Raw genomic sequence first — 24,670 nt, 5'->3', positions numbered from 1 at the left:
CCGACCTTTCGAATAATTTCATTGAAAATTGCGCACTTACAAATGTGAAAATGGTCAGAGATCAATCAATGTACCAAAGCATTAGTGTATCGAATGTAATCGATTGTTTTAAAGGGATCTTCGTCGAGCCTCTTTCACCCCAAATTTGCGGCCTTTTTATTAGACATTTTATTATTGTGAAACAACCACAGTACTTATAAACATGCGCGCACACAAGGGGTGGCTGGGCGGTCTTGTTTCTTCCTCTTATAGGTATGTAACTTATTGAATTGGTTGCAAGCTTTAATTATTCAAAATTATCAAGTACATAATCCAATTCCTATTATTACATATTTGTAGCGAAACTGAGTTGTTAGAACTTAAGTATTGTTTTGTAACTATTTTTTTTCATTAAAATAATTATGAAATAATTACAAGATAAAAAGAACTTTTTATATACAAAGTTCTTAAATTTTCTGTTGAATCATATAAACTTGACTTGACTAGCTTAAACGTTCAAAAAAATTTGTACTTGATAGAAATAATACTGAAATGTCATATTGATTTCCATAGTAATGCACGTATATATTAATGTTAATAATTTAGTTGCTAGGACCCACTTAGCAACCAATAATAGTTTTACTTTTTACGGATTTCTTCCGAAATAACTTTTCATACAAAACAGAATTATCTGAAAATGAAATCAATTCTACTTAAAGATGGCTGAAAGTATTAAAAAAATGCACTGGCATCGTGTTATGATATATTATAAAAGTTTCAAATGTCTAACTAGTCGGGAAGTTAGTTAAAAATCGATTGCAAGATTTGTACCGGACAAACAACCACCGGACAAATAAGAATACGAGCTAAGAAAAACGTTGTAAAAATGGTTCACTGAAAAACATATTCCAAATTTACTATATACCTTAAGAATATATGCCATTTGAAACATATATTTTTCATTGAGTTAAATCGTTTTTAAATTTATTTTTTCAATACATTTACTGAATTTTATAAATGTCATCTGATAACACTTCAAAACATTCTTTACCATACGGCAAATACTAATTATTGATAAAAGGTAATATCGTTTATAAAAGATTTTATTTCATAAAATATAGACCACCATACTGTAAAATATTTTATAAAATGTTATTCAAAAAAGATCTTTTATAGTCCGGATTAATACCGGATTAAGTACGACAATAAATAACATGACGATTGTTGTGCAAAGGCTCTAAAACTATTATCTGGGTAAAATCCACAAGTTATTTTATTAATTAATGTGTTCATTGTTTCGTTCTCTAATACCCGTCACTTTTATAACCCTTCTAAGGTAGGTTGAATATTCAATATATTATACATATATTATGTACAGGGGAGTAACAAAGTATTTTTGCTCTTACGTAATACATCGCTGTCTAAATTACTCCACATTAAAACATGTCAAAAACAAATTCGTTGAAAATTATCTATTTAGGTATAATATACGGACAATATTTTGTTTTTACTAAAACATTTTCTACAACACCCCCCCCCCCTCCTAATCCTGTCGTCCCATTGACTGACCGCCCCAATATGATTTGACGTCATATATTGCTTTTAATTGTATATGTATATTAGATATTATACAAAACATTTACTATTAAAAACTATTTTGAATGGCAAGCCCTGGTCGTTTTAATGAATGGTTTATTGTTTTTGCGCAGTACGCTCAATAGCTGGGATCTCAGGTGGGAATAAATTATTTTAAAAGAAGATTCAAATTACATTAAAATAAAAAAACAAGTAAAATACTGAATCTCACAAAAGGCCTGATTTAATTCGAATTTATTCAGTGGTGGAGGGTAAATTGGGAAATATGTTATCACATATTTATATCTTATGCCTAAATTTAAAAAAATCGGTGCGTGTACTTATTTATGTACGCGCGTTAGAATTTATACTTCTTTGGCGTAACAAAACTTGTGATAAACTAGATTCTTTGACTAGCTCTTAATTATCTTGTTAAATTATACACTCAAGAAAAAGGACCGCTTATTTTAACGCCGTTAGTTTATTTCTATACATTTTAACTTATATTACTAAATTATGTAATGGTTTCTCGTTGTTTTTATTTTTAAAGTAGCAACTGTCACTCTGACGTTTAATAGTTTGTTTACGTAAGGAATTGCAAATGGCAGACAATAATAAATTCACTGCCTAAGCAACGGAACAATTTTAAACTATAATATTATACTGTATAATCGTCACGATTGCAGTATCATACTGTGGCGTAAAGGTAGTGCGTTCGGCTGATAACCGAACAATCGACGGTTCGAATCCAATCGAGTGCGTTTTTTTTCGTGTGAAAAAATAAATTATGTGTTACATGTCACACGCCAAAAATACACTCTGGTCTGATTTCCCAAACGCGCCTAAAGAAGTATAACTTAAAAAAATGGTTCTGGTTGCGAGCTATTGGTAACGATAACTGCTTAGAGTGCATAATCGCATGGAAAGGTTTTGAGAAGACGATAATAGTATCCGCAAGGCATGAGATTTTCGTTATTAATGTGAATACGTCTGCATTCTCAATTGAGTTGTCGGAACATATTTTCGAGAGAAGCTATACACAATGTAGGTGAGATTGTATTACCTTGACGGACACATTTGCCTATAGGAAATCTGTGCGACGGTTTGCGGAGATTGCTGAATGCTCTTGTGTAACTGAACCCATTGCTGAAAGCAGGGCTTGAAATGGACCGGAGCGCCGTTCCGGTTCATGAAACCCCCAAAATTATCGCTCTGTCTTGTAGAAAAATTAAGTTGACGATCTCACCAAGATATGCCATATAACAAAAAATCTAACACTCATTTTTATAAAATATACATAAACTTAGATATCTAACTATGTTTATATTTTCTGAAAATTATTAGCGCACCGGTTCTGGCAAGAAAAACGCTAAGTTGGCAACGCTGTAGTGCTTTAATTAAAGGAAGCCGCTACAATTTAATTGAATACATGGCGAAAAGAGTAAACGTAAAATTAAAACAATGTTATAACGTCTAATTAACAATATAACACCCACGATGGCTGAGCGGCTTAAACGTCGGCATATAGCATCGTGGGTCTCAGATTCGAATACTAGGTCTGGCAAATACACATACCTATTTATTGTTTTTCAATATGTTTTTGAGTCAGAATGTGGACCTAATAGGTTGAGCACGTGGCTAACATCCATTTCTCGTGAAAACAAAAATCTGTTCATACAAATCCTTCACCTTGTGGAGGCTCATATGATCTTATTAGGATCCGACATGATAAAAAAAAACAATGTTTTAAGGAGATATGTTATTTATCTCAGTTAATTTGGACACTAAGCATTGCACTTCACTGGAATAATCAAGTAATTACTTTGAATTGCTTGGATAAGAACTTGAGCCGCGTGGGAATTAAATTTTAATCGGAAATGCAAACAGATTTAAAATAAAAACAAAATTTAAATAAGCCCCTGAGTATTTTGGAAACTTAATAATAATAATTGTCTAAATTGCGATAAGAACTTCTTGATAAATGCTTAAATAGTTGAATAATTTAAACTAATTCAAAGCCAATACAAAACAAGACGTAGTAAAAAGAAAACTTAGTAGGTAATAAAAAACGTTTTTCAATATGTTTGTGAGTTTAATTTAAATTATCTAATACTTTTAATATGGCCCAATACGTATGTAGCAGTGGCAAAGGGTGACTTTTGGAAAGAGGTAGGCTGTGGGAGTAACCACGCTTGTCAGATATATAGAAATAAGAAGGTAACCCAATATTACTACTGATGAATAAGTACGCTAAATCGATGAAATTTCAAAAGCTTAATTGGTTTGATATAATTAGTTTATAAAAAAAAGCAATTAGTTTGAATTACATATGTATTTTCCTGAACATTTATAAACGTAACATACGCTCAAAATATATTACCTATCATCTTTGAAAATATCCGTTGTCGTGTATAATATGTTCCATAACGATTTATAATTTAACCCGTAATACTAGACATTTTAAAATACTTCTATATTTAAAACACAGACTTAGATAGGTACAATATCAGATATCTAAATTGTCTAATGAGTGAACTAATAGATAAATAAAAATCACGAGATAAATTATTTTATATTTTTAACCACAATCAATACACATTTATGTGATTGGATCCCATAGAAATTACTTTTAAAATTATTTTCTTATTAATTTTTTTGAATATATGTGCTCTAGCGATGTAAGCGCTAACGAAGCAACTTGTGGAATTTTATGCGGGACGCCAGACATTTTGAAAGTATGAGAAAAAAATTTCATATTGAAAAACCCGACGATTCACGTCAAAATAATCTTATACAATATGTGAAGCGAATCGCGGTGTGTTTTATTTTTTTAAACTTTCGAGAGATGCCATAGATGGTTCTTATTGAAATATGGGAAAAGATCGTAAAATTATGACAATTATACGATGGATGGCTTAGGGCATATTGAATATTTTTTTATTTGTGATTATATAAATACGTCAATATGAAAATCAAAATTATTTTTCTTAAGAAGGTAGGCTTTAAATAATCACCTAGTATGGAGTCTTCGCCACTGGTATGTAGGTATTATAAAAAATACATAACGTATTACGTGACATAGAAAGATGTAAGTATGTTGGGTATCGCCTATAAAGATCACAAAAAAACGATCGATAAGAGACAAGACAAGGTGTGCTGATCTGATAATTATTGTATGCCGAACTGCTAAAATCATTATGAGTTGAATTTGTCGCTTGACGAATAGATAATGGTGATGAATGAAAGTACAAGCAATAATTACACCTGTTACAAGTTGTTTTTAATTCGGTTGTAGAAATTGTAACGCTCGACGTGAATTACATATTTGGTGAAATGTCACTGTTAGCACGAGTGCCCTCCTTTTTCTTTCTCGGTCAATACAGTCTAGAACGTTATGCAGTAGTGACTGTTTGCTCTTTTTTACAATACGTATTAAGCGCAACCCACATTGAGGTGCATGTCGCCTACTGTCACGCGGTCGCGGCGAAAATTTAGTCTATGGTTTCGTCATTTTGCAGAATATTTTGAACGGAGATGATCTCTGTAAATTCACTGAAGAATGATACTGATGAAGAGTGCCTACTATAATGTGTTAGTAATTCGAATTATTATTTACTATTCATGCTAATTTAAATAAATTTTAACAGTTTATACGTGTGTGTACGTTAAAATTACGTTTAACATGACATCCATAGATAATATTTTTAATATAACTCAACTTGAAGACCATTGATAAAAGACAACATTCTTATAGAAAATACATAGTGCTAACCGCTAAAAACAAAAAAAAAATCGTGATTTTGACATGACATTCGAAAACTGCAGGCATGTGGAATATGATAAAAAAGTTCAAAACGTCATGCACGTGCCGATGCAGTGCAGTTCAACGTGAAGTGCCCTCATTGTTGTTTTAGTGATTACGGCAGATTTTGCCAACTGGCAATGTTCGTTAAAAGATTCAAAATGCGTTACAGGATGGGAGCATCAGTCTGATAACATTTTAAACACCAAGAAAAACTAAATTACACACTTTTTTCCCGTAACGGCAGCCCGTGACAGTTAGTAGGCGACAAGCACCGTGACATGCACCTCAATGTGGGTCGCGCTTTACTATCATTACAATATGTATTACAATTAGTGTTAAATACAAAAGCGGTTATCTATTTAGGATTATAGATGATTTTTATTATTTTTGAAACTAAAATGTTGTTTCTTTCTAATAATGCTATCGCATAGTCTATTTCCGAGGCACGCCTCTCTGGGGAGTCGTAGACTAGTGCAAAAGGAGGCGCGAACAAAATGATGAATTTGGATTGACTACTATTGAAAAGAAAAAAAAAATATAGAATTATCATGCGATACTTCATTGAAACAAAAATTTGTGAAAAAAACCCTACTTCAATTATTTTCGTTGAATCGAAGTGAAGAATATAATATTTTGTCAAGCAAAGCAATGCAAGACGTAATGCTGCCATCAGTAACATTGATAAACTTTATACTAACATACAAACACATCCATCGCATTAAAATCAATTAATTTAAAAATGAATATATATTACTATATAATTATAGTAAAACCTTGTTATTACTCTGTCAATTACGTTTTTTCAAAAGCTGTCATATTGATATCTGTTCCTTCATTCGCCACATTATAATGTGCAACGCATGACCTGCCTGCCCCCACGAGATGTCACTGTATATACCCTACTGCTATACGAGTGAATGAATACAGTATACGATTAGTTAAAAAATATTTCAACGTGAGTTTTTTTTTCAGATTTTGATACGTATAATATTTTATTCGTATTATAAAACCCTATCAACTATTTACGACATTGTTTAAATAATAGGCATATATCAGGAGATCTACGACTTAACCTTCTCAGATACGTTGTGCCGATGTACCTTCTATAAATAAGTCTTAATGTCCCAATAAATACCAGTGAGTAACAACTTCCATTATAAACCAGACAGGGAAAGTGAGACAATATAATATCATGATATACCGGGTGCTTCAAATCAGATGATGTGACTCTTGAGTATTATTTTTCGTTTTCCTCACAATTTGTGTCATTTTCCGCAATAAAAATAAAGCATATTAAGAGGCATTATGCTCACTGCATTATTTAGTCATGTGATCACTCGACTAGGAGAGTTAGAAGTGAGAGGATGTAAGTTTAAACTAATTTTTACGAAATAGGTGATCGACCAAGTTATATTTGCAACTGATCGATATAGTGACCAGTCACACATAGGGGGTTCCAACTAGTTATTGATAAGTTTATATTTTTTTGAACGGTTATAATATAAGCAAATAATTTATTAAATATCAACATATTATGTGTCGCTGGATATCAAAATCAGCCAAGTTCATAATAGATAAATAGGAGAAAAACAGCTTTTTGTTTTCTCAAATACACAGTCACAAGGGTGAAAGTTTATATTATTTAGAGTAAAGAATATTTAAAATTAATGAATTCCACATTTTGATAATGCAGAAATGTTAGAAAGCAGTAGTTCTTCAGCAATTCACAAAAAAAGTCAAAAATACCTAAAGGTGGACTTGGATTTTGAAATATAGCGACACATATTATGTCAGTGGCGAAGGGTGTACATAGGCTGTTGAGATCCGACATAAATAGTTCACTTTAAACTTTGCCAGTCATACTTATTTGTTTTCATTGAACTAAGAATACAAATTGCATAATATAATAATGGTTAGTTTTCAAAATTCAATTGAACTCTGCCTAAATCAAACCATAATAGTTTAGGTTGGCTGTGGAGGTCCGTCAAAAAGAGTGCACACTTTATCAGTCATTCTTATTTGTTTTCATTGCAATAAGAATATAAATTGCTGATGGTGTTAATTTTTTTAAAAATTAATATTGACCATGCCTAAACCAAATCATAATAGATAAAAAATATTCTTCTATCTTTGAAATATTTAAATTTAATGTCATAATTTTTGATATTTTATAGATATTCGAGTATTTTTTTCACTATTATCTATTATGGCTTGGTTTACGCAAAATTTTATTGAATTTTAAAAACTAACCAATATTATATGAAATTTGTACTCTCAGTTCAATTAAAAAACAAATAAGTGTGCACTATTTATGTCGGATCTCAACAGCCTAACTCCACCCTTCGCCACTTAGCTATGTAATACAAAATTACGATATCTTTTTTACTTGGGTTGCAACCGAATAAAATAATAATAATTGTCACCTTCATTATGATTACCAACTTTGGACCAGCGGTTCTTCTAAATAAAAGTTTGTTCTCATGGATCCAACACTCTTAAAAAATTGCGTGCTAGATATAGTAAGCTGAGCACTCACCTTAAAAACTATTGTTCAATTTGTACGTGTAAGGTATGTTTATCAATCTATTTCTCTTAATTCTTGTAAATTTGGGAGAAAAAGATATAATTTCCTTTAATAAATTTATTTCATGTACATTAAATAAGTTTCCTGAGGCGCAATTTTATTTACTAGATACTATTAATTAAATTTTTTTATTCTATTAAGAATTTTAATAAATTTGACATTGATCAAAAAGTATATCTACAGTAATATGTAACCTTGGCAATTTTCAGAATTTTCTGACCTCTGTTCTAAGTTATGATAAATTTGACAGCTTTAACATTAGTATGTAATCCATTTCAAAACTACTAAGCCACGTATCAAAGCGTAACTAAAATTTTAATCTCGAGTAATAAATTATTATGACGGGTTAATATTTAATAAAGAAACAATCATCGCAAGAGGTATCTGACTTCACTACATAAAACGACAAAAAAAACTGGTTCTGGAAAAATGAATATTGTCGATAAAATAATGCTATGAAAGTATTTTCGCTGAAAATGAGTTATTTATAATATTTTGTATTGCTCAAGTAGAGGAAACATGAAATGCATTGAACGCTGATTTTTTGCAGTCAAACAATGCCCCATTTCCGGAAACAAGACTGTTTCGAATAATATTTTATAAGACTGCTTGTAAGCAATAAAGAATATTTGGAAATAATACTGGGTAAACTGATACAAATTCTTTGAATTCTTACTGCTTGTAAATTTCTTCACAGTTTATTATAAGAGACTCTATGCCGGCTCGCACATCAAAATTCATCTCATCTGCAACGTGACGAATGTGTCGATGTGACGTCATCGTTATTTACGAAACACGCGTTGCCAAATGGAGATCCGCAGATTGGATGAATGCGTCTTTTTAGTTTGAAAAAACATCTAGTGCTGCTATCAACAAATCGCATGCATCTCGGGCTGCGAGTCGTAGACGCCAGAACGCATACACACATCTACGAATTAGTCATTTTTATACTGGCTCGCCGGTCGCCGTATCCAAATATAGATACGCTTCGAAAGATTATGTGCGACTGCTACTATGTAGAGGTGCGCGGTCTTCATATGCAACATCGGGTCGACGTTCCTAGAAGGTTTGATTTATGGCTGTGCGGCAGACAAGGCGAGTTTAGATGTGAGAGCCGGCTAACGTTAAAGATATTATATCAGTGGCAAAGACTTCTTACTATAGTCGATTATCTAGTTTTAGAGTCTACTTTAATAAACAATGGAAATGCAATTTTATTTATAATTAATTATGTTAATTATATTACTAACAAGGTTATACTAGGAAAAATATTACCGAGTGGCAGTGCCACCTGTCAACATTAGTGTTGGTGGGCTTAATGCGATTCGTGTTCAATGCGCAGACAGAGAGAGTGTAATGGTCTGAACGCATTATCATCATGTCACGTGCTATCACGTTCTGTCCCTATACCTCTCTTTGTATCTGTTCGAATGTGTGTGTGTGTGTACTTTCATGTGCATACCTTTGGAAAAAAGAGAAAGAGAAAGAGATAGTGCTATACTATGTTGTGCTGCGTTACAAACAGATAAATTAAAACAAATATATACCTAGTGCAATTTATTAATGCGAATATATTTTATTTTGTTATTATTCAATAAATTAATTCTGAATATATGCAATAAGGAAGTAGATGAAAGTACGCGATGTGATATAGGTCGATGAGCAGATGAAATGGTGATGAACTGGCATATCGCTCGGTGAGTGTTCAACCACTGGACCAACGACGTCATACAGTGGTACCCAACGGGCAATAAATGTCCACAAGTCGCTGGATGGACGAACTCATAGAAGATGTATGTGATAGCGAAGAACTAATAACCGAGAAGAATGAAAGGAGCTAATGGAAGCCTACATCTAGTAGTCGATCGACCGTGGTTGATGAGTGTGATATAAGAATTTATTAGTCTTTCTAACACCTAGAGAATGTGGTTGGCATGTACTGCAATTCGCTATATAACGGCAGTATGAATGACGTAATGATTTTATAAACTGTAGCACAGAGGGCCCACTAACAAGCTGCTGTAATGTTAAAAACAAAAGCCGCTCTAGTACTCCGTCGTTAAGGGAAAGCATCTAAAAGAATTTTCCGCACGACTTGCCATCACCCGCTCGCACAGAAGGCTGTACTTCGGCGAAGAAAAATAGTATTTTCTGTAAGAGGTTATGCCGTAAAGCCTCTTTTGGAGTCAAGCAATGTTTTGTTGGAACAAATAACGCTGATTTAGCTAGTAATGCGATTTTCAATGTGAGATAAAGTGCACGTTTCTAGGCGAGATATTTTTATCGTGCTAGATCTCTGAGTTAAACAAAATAATAAATTTTGCTTCTGTTACAGAGATTAGTCTTTGCAGTAAACGTGGATGATGTAATAATGTTATATTATCCATAATAGAGATTTTAACCAATGATTTTTAAATAGCTTTTTCATACAGAATCAGTAAAGACTATTATCTAGTTGATTTATTAGTTAAAACATTAATAAGTTAAGAATAAACTGTCATTATCTTTTGTATTTAAAAGGTTTAAGCACATGGGGATAAACAACTCAATCCGTGTCAGCATATTGATTGGCGATATTAAATATCCATTTTCCGTAGTGTCCAATCATGGCAAACTTAGTAAATAGCTGACTGTCACGATAATTCCCGCATATCCGTTTTTTCACATATTCAGCTATATCCGATTAAGCAAACTCCATATTATAGTAGCTGACTAAATTATAATAATTATTTCCTAAATATTCTTTTCAAGATATTATTTTGATTGTTAGTACGTTACAGTGGCGAAGGGTGACTTTTGGGAAGAGGTAAGCTGTAGAGATCAGAGAAAAATAGCACACTTGTAAGGTATACTTACAGGAAATAAGAAGATAATACTTACGATATTAGTACTGATGAATAATAATATGTGCACACTAATGACAACGCCACACTGAATCGTTGAAATTTCAATAGCTCACCGACGGTATAAAATTGAGCGATGAGTTTAAATTATGTATTTTCATAAACATTCATACACGTAACATACGCCCAAAAATATATCATTGGTGGCTTTGAAAAAAGCAGTTGTTGTCATTTTGCCATTCAAAACACTTCAAGATATTTCAGTAGGTAATTAATATAAAGGCTTACTATATGATCATTTGTACTCTAAGTCAATTCGTCTGTTTTTCTGCAGAAATTTTTTTAAAACATCATCATAAAATGTTTGCCCACGTTTTAATTTAATTAATAATTCTTTTTCAATAGCTATAATTGAAAGATTCGATAATCTAGTTTGATTTTGAGTATTTCGACAATATGTGTGGACACGTTTTAGAGTAGAAAAACTCCTTTCTGCCGTCGCTGTCGTGGTCGGTAGCGTTAAAAATAATTTGACTAGTTTATAAGTCTGTGAGAAAGCTTCCACTAGACATTTTTTGTTTTTAAAATATTCGAACAACTCTCTTAAATTTGAATCTTGAAATTCTGGTAAAGAATAAATGACTTTAAGTTCGTTTTTCAATTGACTTGAATCAAAAATACCAGAATAACTGTTTTTCAGGGATTCAAATAGTTTATCTGGAAATTTTCGTTTAAACGATTTAAATAGCGTCGGTTCAAGTAATTCTAAAAAATTTAATTTTTCAAATGAAACAAATCTATCGTTCATTTGCATTAAAATGTTATCGCAAACCTCCTTAAAAATGATTTTAAAATATTGCTCATCATTTAATTCATTTCTGCGACGTTTTTTTGGTGGTTCACAGAGGTTTTTATATTTATTATATAAATTACTAAAACTATTTTGGAAGTCGGTCTCTAACCATTTTTTAAATTCGTTAATTTTTTTAATGGAATAAAAAATGTTTACAGTTCTACTTTGAATAATTTTAAATAAAATATCCGTTCGGGCATAGATTTCGGAGAATATTCCTAAGTAAAAGTTAAATTCAAATTCTTTAAATTTACTATCATAAGCATCTGCAAAGGTTAAAGAATCTTCATCCCATTTAGAAGAATTATTCTGTATTGTCTCGAATGTCGTTATGAAATCAGATCTATTGTCATGTATTACATTAAGTATACGAGAGTGGTAGTGCCACCTGGTCGATGCAACACTTGGAAGACGGCGATCCATTATTTCATTGAGCAATGCACTTCTCTTTGTAGATGTATTAAAAAAACTCACTAATTTATTAATGTGTCCAAAAAATTTTTTACATTCCGCAACATTTTCAACGGATCTAGATAAAACTAAATTTAAAATATGAGCATGGCACGGTACAAATATGGCCATAGAACATTTTTCTCGAACTTTTGATTGAACTCCGTTTAATTCTGAAGACATTACTGCAGCCTCATCATAACTTTGCGCTACCAATTTTTCACTACAATTAAACTTTTCTAATATGGAGAATACATGTGAACTCAAAACAATGGCAGTTCTCTCTGAACTTACGTCTACATAACCTAAAAATCGTTCTTCTACAGAATTATTTGAAACGTATCGCAAAATGGTTGTTAACTGTTCACGGCGACTAATATCTGGTGTTTCATCTATCATTATAGAAACAAAACTAGCTTCTGCAATTTCAGCCTTAATTTCTGAAATAATTACGGATGATATTGACGAAATTAAATCATTCTGAATCTCACCTGATAATCCAGAAAAGGCGCACGAAGATTTTAATGAATTAAAATGTCCTTCAATTACAGAATCGTAAGATGATAAAAATTGAAGAGATTCTATGAAATTTCCACGATTATTTGATGATTCACTTTCATCGTGTGCTCGAAAAGATAATTCTTGTTTACCCAAAAAAATTGTTGTATCTATCAATCTACGCATTATATTAAGATTTCTGTCGACTTTCTCATTGTGTACTCTAGCAATTGCCTTTTGTTGTTTATCAACGGCAAATTCGATTCTAGTTTTACCAAAAGATGACTTAGGGTACAAAAAAAGATAATCTATCCACATTCAGAATACAATAAATCACAGAATTGTCTCACAAAATAAAACTATACCACCATGTTTTGAACAACAATCTGACTGAATTAAAACGATATAAATTATGTTTGTCTATGACTGAACTAATCTAAATAATTATCACGAGATACAATTATTTGTTATTTTTAAAATCAATTAATAATTATATCTGATTGAACCCAATAGACATTATTTTTTTAAATCATCTTATTTATTTATTATTATTTAAAGCGGCAGGCATAGACAATAAACTTTGCAAAAAGAGTTGGAAGGCGGTCACTCGAACGCTTCCAAGACGTGATAAAATTTGTAGACTTGCTCGAAGACATGAGTCATATAAGGTATAGAAAACCATTTTCGATTATGAAGTCAATAATCGACAATCGTCATTCAAAGAAAAACAACAGATGTCGTCACTCGCTTGTAATTTTTTGTTTGATTCTAAACTCGGCTAATTTACATAGTCTACATTCAAATTCACACAATAGATGACTCTTAATATTTTAAAATTTTCTATATATTTTTTTATTGCAATTTGAAATAAATACTTGAAGATATAGTTTTATTAGAAGGTAGGCTTTAAATAATCGCTTAGTATGGAGCCTTCGCCACTGGTACGTTAAGGCTATACCTCAGCTGAGGCATGGTCTAAAAAAATCGTGACTAGGCGATGCGCGGATTGCGGGTCGCGGGTACAAATGACGCGAACCGAACGAAATATAATTTCTCATAAAAATTCAACATTCATCCTTTTTATGTTATGTTTATTATTATATTCGTAATAATAATACTATATTCATTTACATGTTTTCTTTTTCAAGTACATGTAAAATGTTTTTAAGTCATCTTTACACGATTTAAGAATATATTCACCCGACTCCATCACAAAAGAGATTGACGTGCAAACAAGTCGACTATCCCTCTCCGAATGGCAACGCGCCTCGACGCAGCCGAAATTTTGTTCCACATAGTGTTGAAAATTATTTGCCGTTTCACTTATGTACGCTCTTAATAAATAGCGGATGATAATTCATTGGTCATGTCACTCGAATATAAGTTTCCGGTCTGTTAGTATCTCAGTCTCTGTATCGCTCCGCACAACATCTCATTCTAATGAGATTCGGACCTTGGAACAGTATCATAAGTATTGTAACATAACTACTGTAACATACTCTTGTACCGACTGTTTACACTTCAAATAAAAATCGCTCCTCCATCCATCGGAGCAACCACCAAATCTCGACTCCTTCATCCACAACACCATGACTCCCCCAGTGATGACTCCCACAAATATATTAAATATTTTATATGAATAGTTGAGTAGGTTAAAAGGAAAAGGGTTAAGCATATTACATATTGAGATATGTGTGGAAAAAATTATAGCACAGTTTTAAGGGGTTTTTAGATACATTATAAGTTTTATTGTATTTGTACATTAATATAGTGTACTGAGCTGCTTGGACTATTGTTCAAACTAAAAATAATACAGGAATTTGGTCTAATTAAATGGAGAGAAGTCCTTTCTGTCCTTACACCTACTCAGAGGCGATATAGAACCATCTGGATTAACTTGACAATAAACACCATCCAGAGTTGCTAATTTAGCTTGACTTAAACGTGTCTTGATCGTATTTTAAATGTGTTCGTTCTAGCACGCATCAGTTAAGTGGTGCAATATGATGCGAGTGAGGTTACTTCATTGTGATTTTGATTAATACGAAGTAAAACTAGCTTACTGTGAACTAGCGTGTAATCACGTGACGTGATGACAGTGTGTAAAAGCCTTAAACCCTAGACATACCTACTCGTGTAAATTAGTGGGTCATGCGTTTCACATAACGCATATCGACAGATGACAATTTATTAAGCATTTTAAACATAAATCAAGTGAATATTTTTAATCTAGTTTAATCATTTTCGACAAAGGAAAGTTGAACTGACTACCGATTGTTCAAACGAGATTGAAATGTTTTGTTCGCATGCGTTAACTGACATCAATTCAAGTAGTTTTATCATACTTATGCGTTTATTCAAATAAAACACTGATAAAATATAAATTAAATTATTAAAAATATATTTCAACTGATATAATATGTAAAAATGAACAGATGTAGTGTATCTATACATAAATAATAAGAAATAATTTTCCACAGAATTTAAGCAAATTCTAGAAATCGATAATAATGATGAACACAACATGATTCTATCTACTGTATATTTTGATGATTTTTTTCTACGATTGTACCAATCAATGCCTATATCTCGACCATATCCGATCCTAATAAGATCACATTATGGGCCTCCACAGAGTGGAGGTTTGTATTAACATAATTTGTTTTTACGAGAAATGGATGTCAGCTACTTGCTCAACCTATTAGGGCCATACTCAGACTCATACATAAATTGAAAAACAACACGTGTACTTGCCAGACCCAGGATTCGAATCTGGGACCCACGACGCTATAAGCCGACGTTTATATGACGGCCTATACCAAAACTAATTACGATTTCAATCTTAGATTTCTGCAATTTTCTTCCTTAACCATTGTAAATCAATTAAAAATAATTAAACAATTGATGGAAAATCGTAATTTTAACTATTTCTATTTCTAATTTTAACTAAAAACGACATTGCCATGTTATTTATTGTTTTGCTTAATTAATGTCATCCATGCATACGGTTTGTAAATAGTTAATTTTACATAACTACTGTCACCACCTCGGACTTCGGGTCTTATACCTGGAGTACCTTTTATGGGTGTAGAGTGGCCTGAACACGCCCTTTGCCTCGTAGTCAAATAAACTGCACCGAGCCCCACCCTTGATCACCCAGAGGGACGTTTCTTTCCAGAAATAAGTCCCACGGCCCGTGTCTTTGAGACTGAGGACACGGTTCATGGAAGACCAGGTGTGAATAAGTAAGAAAGTATGCGAGACGACGAATTCAATTGGGCTTCGCCACTTAACCAGTATAAAAAGTGACCAACTGTCGCTAACAATAATGTATGAAACATGTCAGTAGAATGTATAGAAAAAAACCGCCAATAAATTGTAATACCATGTATAAAGAATGAATGGGAAAAATAGCTTGTATTGTGACTGAGAGGGAGGAATGTTAGATAGTGCAAGGAGAAGAAAAAGAGTTGTTAGAAAATAATTAAATAATGTTGAATATCTGCTGGCAACAATGTCATAATTTTGACCGTTGGAGATATTGCAACGTCGCCTTGAAAAAAAACCGTTGAAAGCGGAAGAAAAGATGGCGGCAGTGTTCGGAAAACAGCCAAACAAGAAACGCACAAATCTTGTCCTCCGTAAAACAAATTATAAAAAAACGTAACAATTATATAACATCCACTTAAATATATCCTACCGTTTATAAAACAAATTCCGGTGTGTTATTCTGTCCACCCCAAATCCTAAAAAACCATACTTAAGATAAAAGTGACAGTTTACTAATTACTAACCAAAAATTATGATACCCACCTTCAAAAACAACTGAAACTGAGCTAGACCAGAAGTGTGGTGGTTTATCACTACACATTATCATAACAACATGCCTATATCAATTTAAACAGCGTCTGACATATCAGAGGTAATGTGACGTATTTCTTGACCTTTTTTGAGTGTGTGTTATTTATCTCACGACAAAAGCCATTGCGATTGACTGAAGGAGTCAAATCACGCGGGAAAAACTCGATTTTCCGCGACAGGACACAGCCGGTTCGGGCTGGGGGGTCGCAGAGGTCCGGGGATTCCTCCCAGGTAGGAAAATGCTCCGGACCGGACCGGATCGAGTAGGAATGCGGGCAAACTTTTCCCCCGCTTCCGGCCAACGCGACCGGAAGAGCGGGAAACTCTTCTCACGCCCCATTTGATATGTGTAATGAAACGGACACTGAGTTATTTTTCTCTTAGACGGGATTCCAGATTGAGAGTCGATACGATACACATATCTACGTATCTACTGACACAATGGTGACTCTATTATTTGTTCGAATGTTAGGTATAGTATCTTCCACGTAACTTTGCAATTGTAACAGTGACAAGATTTGTGTGTAATACGCACTCCGTATGATTGTATTAGTAAATTCAAGGCACCTGATTGGTTTAACTCATGTTTAGTATTCAAAATTATTCAAATTGCAAGATTACGTGACGGGTACTAGTATCCTCCACGTAACTTTGCAATTGTACAGAGTGACAAGATTTGCGTGTAATATGCCCTCCGTATTAGTGTATTAGTAAATGCCAGGCGCCTAATTGGCCGATTTCATCAAATAGTTCAAAATAATTTTAAAAAATCTATTCCAAATTGCAAGGTTACGTGACGGGTACTAGTATCCTCCACGTAACTTTGCAATTGTACAGAGTGACAAGATTTGCGTGTAATATGCCCTCCGTATTAGTGTATTAGTAAATGCCAGGCGCCTAATTGGCTGATTACATCAAATAGTTCAAAATAATTAAAAAAAAATCTATTCCAAATGGTAAGGTTACGTGACGGGTACTAGTATCCTTCACGGAACTTTGAAATTGTACACAGTGACAAGATTTGTGTGTAATACGCACTCCGTATTCGTGTATTAGGAAATGCCAGGCGCCTGATTGGCTGATTTCATCAAATAATTCAAAAGAATTCAAAAAAATCTATTACAAATTCCTAGGTTACGTGGAGGGTTATATCATAGTAATATCTATCAACATAAAATAGAACTAACGATTTTAGAAGATAATGAAATACTAATGATTAGTCGTTATCAAACCTTTCAATCAAGCAGTTCACAAATTATATTCTCTTAATTGAATAATTGTTCGTCGCATTCTGTGTTTGTCCGCAATATATATTAAACAATAAAACTACCATACTAATATCATATAATATTAAAATAGATATAAAACAATAATTAATTATAGAAACAGTTCTGTGTTTATTAATCAATTATGTACCAATCCATCTCAAGAAATTAAACTTAGTTAAACCAAATTAATATAAAAATTATGGTGATCCTGACGGAAAGTGATGTACAATTATGTACAACTACAGTGTCATATAAAACTAATCTGACAGGAGAGAGAGGATTCGTAGTACTCCATCCTTACATAATATTATATAAACTATGATATTCTGGTGTATTATATGGTAAAAATAAATATTTTACCTAAACAGACCAAGTTCACTTTAATTTATTTTAAAGCTCCCGAACTTTCGTGTCAAAATTCATAAAAATAACAATAGTCGTCCTGGTGACAGGACTCGCCACAAGACTGTCTACCCCAAGGAGAATCTTATTTTGAAACAATCGAGAAGGTAACATGAGTGAACACGTTATATTATCTAATCGGCCTATAACGTAAGTTCATGTTTTAAAAAATATATTATAATCAAATGTCTTTTGCTACCCTTTCCCTTAATACCCTTAGTTTTATTCCCTCCGCCTTATATATTATGTAGCCGTGTCTAAGATTGTACTGGTTGTATTTCAACATCCAGTGTAAATTACTTTACTTTAATAGTAATAAAAAAAAATGACCACGTGTAAAATTCTATTTTTACAACGTTTTTATAAGCTCGTATTCTTATTTGTCTGGTGGTTGTTTGTCTGGTACAAATCTTGCAATCGATTTTTAACTAATTTCCCGACTAGATAGACATTTGAAACGTTTAGAATATATCAGAACACGATGCCAATGCATTCTTTTAATACTTTTAGCCATCTTTAAGTAGAATTGAATCCATTTTCAGTTAATTCTGTTTTGTATGAAAAGTTATTTCGGAAGATATCCGTAATCCAATCCACTATTATTGGTTGCTAAGTGGGAAATCAAAATGACATTTCAGTATTCCATATTTGTTTGTTTTTTTATTTACTTCATATCAAGTACAAGTTTGAGCATATTGAGCATAATAATTGAACAGAAAATTTAAAAATGTTGTATATAAAAATTTCTTTTTATCTTGTAATTATTTAAGACTCTGATCCACCTCTAATACATCTCGCTCAATCGTTTGTCGATTTTATTAAGGTGACCCACAAACATTTGGTTGCAATAGGTATCTGTGTTATCAATTTCATTAGACTGTTGAGATACATGTGCCTCAGGTTGACGTAACCAAATCACGAGAAGAAAGAATGTGCAGTTTGGAGTATGCTGACGACGAAACCATCCTTTGTTGGACGATTATTAAATGGTTAGATATCAACGCGACAGGCTCGCCAATAACTCGAACTGTGTGGGTATTCATAATATGAATGTGGCGAAGACCAAATCCATGGAAGGTGGTGGATACCTATATTAACGGTTCTCTACCTGGTTTCCGGTCCACATGTCGAGCTAGTGACTGATTACATATTTAGGCGTCACGATGACGATATAAGTCTTTCTAGTGAGCATGACAGAATACTAACTGACATCCATGCTCATGTATAGGTATTCCAATCCCTGGATCCCGAATCCCGGGTTCCCGGGATCCCGAGCTATTTTCGATACCTATGAATCCCGGGATTGATAAACTTAATCCTGGGATTTCGGGATTGATTTTTTTTATCAATTTTTATGGAATATAAAATAAAAGTGAAAATATAACAGAAAAAATATTTTTAATAAAAAATAACTACATTAGAAATAAACTGAGTTTGAATGAAGTTTGATTTATACCCATGTGTAAGTTGCCGATTCATTTTATTTTTTCACATAGATTATTAAAAATGAGAAAGATTGGAAAAAACAATGCTTCGCAGTTTTAACAAAGTAATTCCACCATGACCTCATACGTTTTACAGCAGTTTCATATTTGGCTGACTAATTAGATTTATGAAGCGGAAAGGCCATAAGTATGCCATGATTATTTGGTTTACTATATTAAATCTCGCTAATCCATTCATTATGTCTTTACTATCAGAAACAGCAATCTCATATTAAATTCACATTATTATTTATATATATATATATATTTAATATTATTTACTCCATTAAACTTATCTATTTCCAAGATTGAATGTAGATATACAATATTGACAATAAATATCTTAAATAGTATAAATTATACTAGATTTATTTTTGACCGATTTTATCAATGTTATGTGTAAATATAAAATTTTTATATTAACAATGGAAAAAATACCAAATTGTAATCCCGAAATCCCGGGATCAGAATTTTGGCTCGGGATTGGATTCCCTACTCATGTAGGTATGCCTGTGAGATGTGGTCAAGTCCCAACAGTTTCGAGCTGTCAGAATCGATGGATTCCATCGCCATGGTCGACCTCTCACTCACTTACCCTACAAAAAGTCTCAACATAGATCAATTATTGTCTGTGGTCTTCAAAATATCCCATTATAGAACGGATATGGTGATAATATAAAGCTTTAATATAAAGCTTAGAGTCTTTAATTTAAATTTTCTTTTAAATTACCCGATTGACTAGGTACCAACCTCAAATTATTCATCAGACAATTTAGATTACATTTCCTCTTATTTTTTAAAATACAAAAAAGGAATAGTTTCAACGTATCAAACGGAATATCAAAGTTAGATTTACCCACCTCCTTTACTGCTCGGAGCTGGAGTGAAGAGAAGCCTAGGTGACCGGCATAGGAGCACCGCTTTGTAGGCCTGTCTGTACTGCTTGTTCATGATAACGTAGATTATTGGATTTATGCACGCTGACAGGTAAAGGAGGATGTAGGCGATGATGTGAAGTGCTGAAACAAATGAATACACAAAATTTGAATGATATATCACTACGTAATCAAGATCATCCTTGCCACCGGACGGGATTTGCGCCAAGGATATAAGGTACTGTTACACCTCCGTATGGTCCCCATTTGGGGATGTCTCTGTGTATCTGGAGAGGCCCGAGTCGGTATCAAATCCAACAAATAGTAAAGCGCTGATTACGAAAATAAATAATAATAATAGAGCCGAGCCGGCAATGCCGTAGATTATGACCGTTGAAAATATTGCAACGTCGCCGTTTTTCGACAACGCTTTCGTTGAAAGCAAAACACAAGATGGCGGGCAGAACGCTGCCAACAGCCAAATCGCAAACGCGTACATTTCGTCCTCCGTAAAATAAATTATTAAAAATGTAACTATTATATAATATCTACTTAAATATACCTTGCCGTTTCCAAAACAATTCCGGTGTGTTATTTGTTCACCTCCACATCCTGAATCCAGACGAAAAACCATACTAAATATAAAAGTGACAGTTTGTTTCTTATCCTTTCGAAAATGGAGGGAAATGATAGTACTTATTCAAAGACATCGAATGAACCCTTACAGTCGGTAGGCTATGGTAGATAACTGAAAAAGTCCTAGGTTAGCTATATTTACAGCCACGTTTTGTTAATCTTCAGTATTTTACTGAACAAAAAATATATTTGGAAACAATAATAACAAATGATAGTTGCTACCACAAAACCTGAAAACTTCGTTTTAACTAATTTACCTACTACAAGCCCTCTCAAATAATGTATTAAAAACTGTGAACTCACTTTTACTATTTATTAAAATAGCTCTAAAATTGTCAAACTATTCTAAAACTGCGCTACGGTGAGAGGAATAACGCCTCAGTTTAAAGCGCGAGAATCAGTGTCTTTTCTTTCTCTAACGCCTGCGGCATGCCGTTTGTGATAAATATGAATTAACTGGTATCATGAGGTCATGCGGGCTTCTTCATAGTTAATTTGAAAGCTTTTCGAACTTCAAAGTCTCATTATCTATGGTTCAATTGACGCCTTGGAAATACCTGGTGTAATCTTAATAAAATCACACGTGGAAATTTATGATGTTATCGCAAACTCGTAGACAAATTTATCTAACAGAATTATAGTCGGTATAAAACTTTTACAGTGTGCACACTTAAATACCGTGTTGCTCCATGCATAATAAAGTTGCACAAAAAACTAAAAATACAAAAAAAAAACACTATCTACGGCACATTAAGTCTGCGATCAACAAATTTAAATAAAAATCTCGCAGCGACATCTTTTTAAACCTAAGCGATCGTTCCCAGTGGGTTGCCTGCTAAATTTCAACCTTTCTACTGCAAAAAGCTCAAGTATTAAGGTCTTATTCGAAATCTGTTTTTGCTAAGAAAGAGTTTAAAATTAAATTTTCCGAGCAGTTCGCATCAGTTAGCTAAATGCGAACAAGTGATTGTGGAACTTTTTAAAAGTTTAGAGTGCCAGATATTATGATTACATATTATGGACACTTATTAGGGGAGCAGTGCCGTCTCATTTGTTTGTTAGACGTACCTATTGAGATTACGATGAGCTTTTATATTATAAGATTTGAGAAGCTTAGATAATTTCGTATAGCTTTTGACAATGAAGAGTGTTTTTGACTTTGACGTCCTTAGGCAAAGTTCCACCCTAACGGAGACTTAGAATGCCTTCCCCTTTCATTTTTGTTTAAAATCGTCTTGCTAACCCTAATGCCGGGTCCACACTGGCAACCTCGTTAGATTTTACGATAATTATCGTACAATTTAATGAGGTTGCCAGTAACTTGTTGTCCATGTGAACACGGTATTAAATATATTTAATATTTTCGGCGATATTAAACAGACACATATGTGTATACCAACAATCTTTCACGAAACCTACTCTCAAACAGTGGGGTTTTTAGGTACGTGAAGATCACATGTTTGAGTAAACTTAGTCAAAGCTCACTTGAGAGCGTGGCGACCTCAGTCTTGGGCATCTGGTCCTGAGACATTCCCAGGCGTAAAAAAACTGCTGATGCTTCACATCAAACGTAGGGCCTCGTGATACGGTGGATTAAGATCAAGTGTGTTGTTGGGCGGGTTGGTTTGGAGGGGTTTATGTTTGTGTTATGGCACTGACAGGTTTGGAGGCACCTTTGAAAAAATATGTGCTGCCCCTATGCAACGCATGAGTTGCCTACCCCCATAAAACCTACTCTCAAACAGTGGTGATTTTAGGTACGTGAAGGTCTAAGGCACTGACAGGTTTGGAAGCAACCTTGAACAAAATATGTGCCGCCCCTATGCAATGAATGAGTTGCCCACTCTCACGGGACGTCAGTGACTTTTAAATAGGAGCTATATATTTATTATTTGGCTCCTTGTTATGAGACAGTGTGCAGTCAATGATATTTTATTTTGATATACTATGCAGATAACTTCACGTACGGCCAAACTGACATTGGACAATCAATAGGGTCACAATATCAATACTCGATGTGATATAAATAAGAAGAAAACTACACCTATTTTTATTAGGTTTCTTAAAAAAAAAAAATTAAAACTATGAATAATTAAAAAAACTCTACAATAAATAAGATAGAACATATTGAAATAAATTGTATTCATAAAAATAAATAATATGTAATAATATTACGACGAAAGCCTTCAATAAACACACATTTTATAATCATAGTTGTTTTATCATTGCATTAATAAAAATCCTATATCTTTAAGTAGGTTTTGCGACTCTACGACTAAATTACGAGTAATATGAACGAAATATGCAATATAAAACCTTTATTTGCATTGTATTCGAAATTAAGCAACAATTAGCACTACCATTGGAGCTCACAATTATTTAATGACTATGGCAAGTCCAATCGGTCAATAATTTCACGAAAATTCTTCTATGCAGCTTCGATGCACCAGTTCACGACAACTGTCTGATATATACGGTTATACCTAGATGACTATGTCGCTCGAATACTTTGTATAGTTTTCTCGAAGAAAACTTTTTAACGGCTACGAGACAACAGTTTTTATGGGGAAAATAAAAAAAACACACACGCCGCACGCAGGGAACGGATTAACATTTTAATGGAATATTGCTTCGTACGACACAAGTTGCTTGCGACGTGTACTTAGTGGTTTTTAATACAAACACGTCACTTGTGTGAGAGAAATTATAAAAAAAATTGACATTTATGGAACGCATGGAAATGATGGGTGGTGATTAAGACTTTGTCAGAAATGTGGAGATGGGAGCGGATTGTCCAGCTCTAACTGCAGATGCATCAAATTAATACATATTCTGTAATATTTTTTATGAAAATACTATTTGTACGAAAGAAAATTGGGCGAAACCAACAAGCCGAATTTTCATTAACTATTTCTTTTATTCAACGAATAATTCACAAGGTTTGAGAATGTACCATTCTAATTATTGAACATACTTAGATAATTTTGAAAAACCCGCAAAACAAAGAAAATTTCTAATAGAAATAGTTAATTAAAATTATTAGCAAGTTCAAGGAAGTTACTACATAAAATATTGGAGAGATCCGTGACGTCGGTTAGTAAGTAGTAGGTACTTACTTTGATTTAGAATACAAAAGCCGATTGCCTTAGTAGTTCAATTTGGAAGAGCGCTGATGAGCAAAGTATTAAGTACCAATAGCTAAAGTTTGTCGCAATTAGTATGTCACCTCGTAACATAGTGGTCTATATGCAGGGCGCGAAGCCCAAGAGATGCAGGCTAGATTCCTGCCGGGTGTCTTACCTTTTTCAAAAAAAGATTTTTTCTATTGATTATAATCAATGACATTATTAATGGACGACGCACTCAATACAGTAGCTAGCAAGTAAATTCGCATGTATAGGTAGACGTCACGCAATTTCCATTATGCGATATCACGCATCGGGAATTTATAGCAATATGACCTTTATTGTAATGGCGTTAGAGCAGTGTTTCTAATGTCAATGTTCATTTGAGCGAACCCGTTCGAACCGAACCATTCGGCAGACCCAACAAAAAGC

At 33.3% G+C, this 24,670-nt stretch overlaps 1 protein-coding gene across 1 annotated transcript in view; it reads right to left on the bottom strand.

The window, feature by feature from the left end:
• The window catches only part of moody (G-protein coupled receptor moody), a 154,944-nt gene that overhangs the window by 27,296 nt on the left and 102,978 nt on the right, over window positions 1-24,670 (bottom strand). Inside the window, exon 8 of the mRNA XM_085948812.1 lies at window positions 20,463-20,621. Within this exon, the coding sequence (XP_085804938.1) occupies window positions 20,463-20,621 (159 nt within the window). The remainder of the gene's footprint in view (window positions 1-20,462; window positions 20,622-24,670) is intronic.

The sequence above is a fragment of the Rhyacophila brunnea genome, unplaced genomic scaffold, assembly GCF_057557595.1.
Source record: "Rhyacophila brunnea isolate RB1 unplaced genomic scaffold, BYU_Rbru_1.0 scaffold_21, whole genome shotgun sequence".
Lineage (NCBI taxonomy): Eukaryota > Metazoa > Arthropoda > Insecta > Trichoptera > Rhyacophilidae > Rhyacophila > Rhyacophila brunnea.
This window is presented reverse-complemented; position numbering and strand designations above follow the sequence as displayed.